This window comes from Coffea eugenioides, chromosome 2 (genome assembly GCF_003713205.1).
Source record: "Coffea eugenioides isolate CCC68of chromosome 2, Ceug_1.0, whole genome shotgun sequence".
Taxonomy (NCBI): Eukaryota; Viridiplantae; Streptophyta; class Magnoliopsida; order Gentianales; family Rubiaceae; genus Coffea; species Coffea eugenioides.
The window spans coordinates 59369682-59373735 of NC_040036.1; the positions used below are offsets into that span (position 1 = coordinate 59369682).

Consider the following 4054-nt stretch of genomic DNA (forward strand, 5'->3'; position numbering starts at 1 on the left):
ATTAAATTTTGCGATAACTCACACTTACTAAATACTCAAACTGGCCAGAAACTCCATGCAACATTTGTCCAACTTGTGCATGCTGCTGGATAGGTGGCGTAATGTACAAAATGGTGTGGGAGTGATACCACTCCAGATACTTATTGGAAGGCCTGAACGTAGTTGTCGGCACACCAGATACTTGTGCTCCTGCACGCTCATTTCAGTATCCTATCCAATTCCTATGAAAATGAGCCCAATTTCTTCCCGCATAACCGGAAAGATCCAATTGGTGTAAACCTCCCCGATTAGTGTCAACAGGTTCAGGAATTTCTTGCCGCATCCCAAATTGGCGCATGACACGATCTGGACAATGTATTTCAACGATATGCCAGAATATTAGAGGGACCCTTGCTCGCCATATGCGCTCCCCCCGTTTGCAGTAATCAGGTAGATTAGCTAGTATACCATCACTATACGGCATCCAAACAAACTGCCACCATAACCAGAATTTAGGTACGATCCAAAATTACTGATATCACTATAAAATATACTTTATTGAGATAGAAGACTTTATACCTGATCCATCCGTAATAAGGCTAGCTGCTCCCGATAATAAGTTATTTATGAAAGTAACCGGTATATGGACAGTTAGGGGCAGTGTGATCCGGCTGTAAGCAGTTACTGCACCGACGTGGTGCATCAGGACATCTTCTATCCATCTGATTTCTGATCCTAGCAGTTCTCAATGGTCCGGACATCCTTTGTTTCAACCGATCTCCAATGATATTCAGCTTTAAGTCCGCTACGGACCAATATTTTGGATCCCGTAACGGTTGAAAAGAATTGCTGAATGTAGCCTGATACGTAGGAAATGTATGTTCCTGAGCGACAAGCGTTATTGGACTAATACCACACCTAAAATACGCTGCAATAGCATGTGAACATGGGAAGCGCAATTCTCTCCATTTTCCACATGTACACGTGCGGCTTCCAATGTCAATAGTCTGGGCATGACCTCCTTTATTGCTTTGCCGATAAGCAGTTGTGATGCAGTAAATACCTCTCTGGTGACCGAACATTTGAACTGCATGTGCCCTCCCTTTTTTTTATTTTTTACATATTTGCCCCACGATTTATATGGGAGGGCGTATACTTGATTCCATGCAACCTTATAATTTTTGACAAACAGATCGACTGTTTGGTTGAATGTGAACCGTATACATGCAGTAATTGGCAGCAATCGAGCGTCCCTCAATAAATTATTGAAACATTCAGTCATATTTGTGGATATGTGCCCCCAACGATATCCCCCATCTTTGCACACAGAGCCCATTGCTCGGGTCGAACAGATCCACCCGTTAGCCATGCATACACCTCCGGATTTATGGAGAAAATCACATTCATGAAATCCTCATACTTGCGTGGCTGATTTGCCACACCAGCAGCATACATCAGGTTTTTAAGTCTACCAGACGCAGTAAAATATCGTCAGAATGGGTTAATACGAAAATAATGACCGGTGAAACGTGAAACATGTTTAATATGCAAGAGTTCGGAGACAATTTACCTCTCGCACTTGAATTTCTGTATGAAATTGCTCCGAATATGAATCAAACAGAATCGGTGCACCCCTAATGGCTCCTGCCACTCTTCCAGTGTACGCATTGCGTTAATGATGCCGTGATGACGATCATAAATAATGCATATATTCTGCACATCACCACACACATGAATGTGTAACAATCTCATGAACCAAGGCCAACTCCGATTATTCTCCTCATCAACTAGGGCGTATGCCAAGAGAAACATTGAGTTGTTAGCATCAAAACCTATGGCGACAAGAAATTTGCCCCGATAAGGTCCTTTTAAAAAGGTACCATCCACGCAAATAATCGGTTTTAAATGGCGGAAGACTTGGATGGCAGGAGCAAATGCCCAAAATATATAATCAAAACTTATTCCTGATGGGGTACTTAATGGATGATGATCCCACACAACAACCGTGCCTGGATTCGACAGTTGTAACTCCTCAATATATGTCGGTAGTTGCGATATGGATGTCGGCCAATCCCCATACAATATATCAATGGCACGACGTCTAGCATACCAGGCCTTCTTATATGAAACATCGCAATGAAACTCCTGTTTCACCGATGCCTGAATTTCCTTGATCTTGTAGACCGGACCATTCATAATATGGGGAATAATGTGTTCGGCAATTATATCACTACTCAATCCACGGTGGTCGTTACTATAACAAACACGGACGCAAGTATGCGCGTCAGCAAGTGTGACAATCATCCACATGTTGTGCGAGTTACGTAAGGTTGCACGAAGCTGCCAATTACAATGGGGTACTTCGTTACGAGCCCGACAACGGACATACCAAGTCGTTGGCGTGCTCTCACGAACTCTAAACTCCCTGTTCTCCTTGATAGACCACAACATCTAAATTCATTTAATCGAACCTAGTAAATTTAATTCATTCAACTAATTAAAAAACAACTAATTAAACTAATTAAATCACAAAACTAATTAAACTAATCATATACTAAATAACGTGGACTAATTATCAACTAACTTGCATAATAACGTGAATTGCATTAAACCAATAATACTAATTTCGATATTAAGCTATGCTAATTACATCAATTTTATATGCTGCATTTATTATACATGTCAATTATTTCATTTAAGTCAATTACCCTAACTAATTAACAAGTTTTCGTAATCATAAGTCAATAAACCTAGGCTAAGTTACATTTACATTCATTTAATCAATCACTTTAAGTACATTTATTAAACAAATTTAAACAACTCATTAATCTAGTTAAACTAATTCAATCACTAAACTAATTCAACTAAGCGTGTACCATGCTATTAAACTAATATTAGCTAACACACGTAAAAAACAAATTACATTATCAAAGGCATTACAACGGCTTCAACAATAAATTAAATATTTAATTAATAACATACTATAACAATAACATAAAATATTTATCAACAATTCATTAACATAAAGTGATAAATTATAACAATTTCTATATAATACAGATCACTAACCTCTTTCGAATCTAAAAAATTGATTGCCTTGTCAGCACCGTGAGTAATGAGCCCGGCGACCTTAACAGAAGCACCGCAATTAATCAACACGGCGATTAACAAAAATGCCGCCTAATGCCAATTCTGCACGAGAATAAGGTAATAATTAAAAACACCAAGAAGGACCACAAGGCAATAATCATTTGTTTAATGAGGAGGAATAAGCCAACAGGCACTCACGATTAGGACCACAAGACAGTTCTTCGCCCAACTCTGCCGAAATGTAAACTGAGGTGCTCGTGTGAAATTGTGAGGACCACAAGAAATGTAAACTCAGGTGCTCGTGTGAAATTGTGAGACCACAAGACAATTCGTCTTCGCCTGTGAGAAAATGAGAAATGTATGGGAGAAAGTGAGAGGTGCGGAGTGAGGAAGTTCCGCAGCGCTTATATAGAGCATCAATCAAAATCTAGCCGTCCGTTTGCACGGCTAGATTGCAAAGTTGCGTAAAAAAAAAATAAAACAGGCAACTCTGAATTCATGGGATGCTAAACCCTCTAAACCCATAGTTTTTTTTTGTCGAGCTCTCTGCTAGGTACCAGCGCTTTTTTTTGTCAGAGCGCTTTTTTGTTCAGCTTTACATGTCTCACGCGATACTCAACATTAGCTGCCAGCCATTTTTTTTTTGTCCATAAGCCCTGCCGACTGCTTTGGACCTTTTTTTTTTTTAATTTTACTGGCTGCGGGGCTGAGAGAGCCTCTCAGCCCGGCAGCGAGCTTTGTGCAGAGGCTTCGGCTGCAAAAAAGCTAAAAAAAAAAAACCCTGCCAGGCTATGTGTCAGAGTTAGAATTTTTCAGTCGTCTTTTGGGTACGGTGCCGGGCTGTGTTCGTACCAAAACCCTGTCAGAGCCATACATGTGCAATTAATCTTTTTTTGGTCAATAATCTGAGTAATTAGCCTAGCTCGTTATGGCTTTTCTGCATTATAAGAACAGAATACCCATTTTTGCATAGAAAAATGTATTT

General features: G+C 39.8%; 1 protein-coding gene across 1 annotated transcript; it reads right to left on the bottom strand.

Moving 5' to 3' along the window:
- Positions 1-1257: 1257 nt before the first annotated feature.
- Positions 1258-2289, bottom strand: LOC113759975. The gene is made up of 2 exons (XM_027302554.1): positions 1550-2289; positions 1258-1447 (listed from the first exon to the last, which is right to left on the bottom strand). The coding sequence occupies exons 1-2, from the start codon at positions 2287-2289 to the stop codon at positions 1258-1260; spliced, it is 930 nt and encodes a 309-aa protein (XP_027158355.1).
- Positions 2290-4054: the final 1765 nt, after the last annotated feature.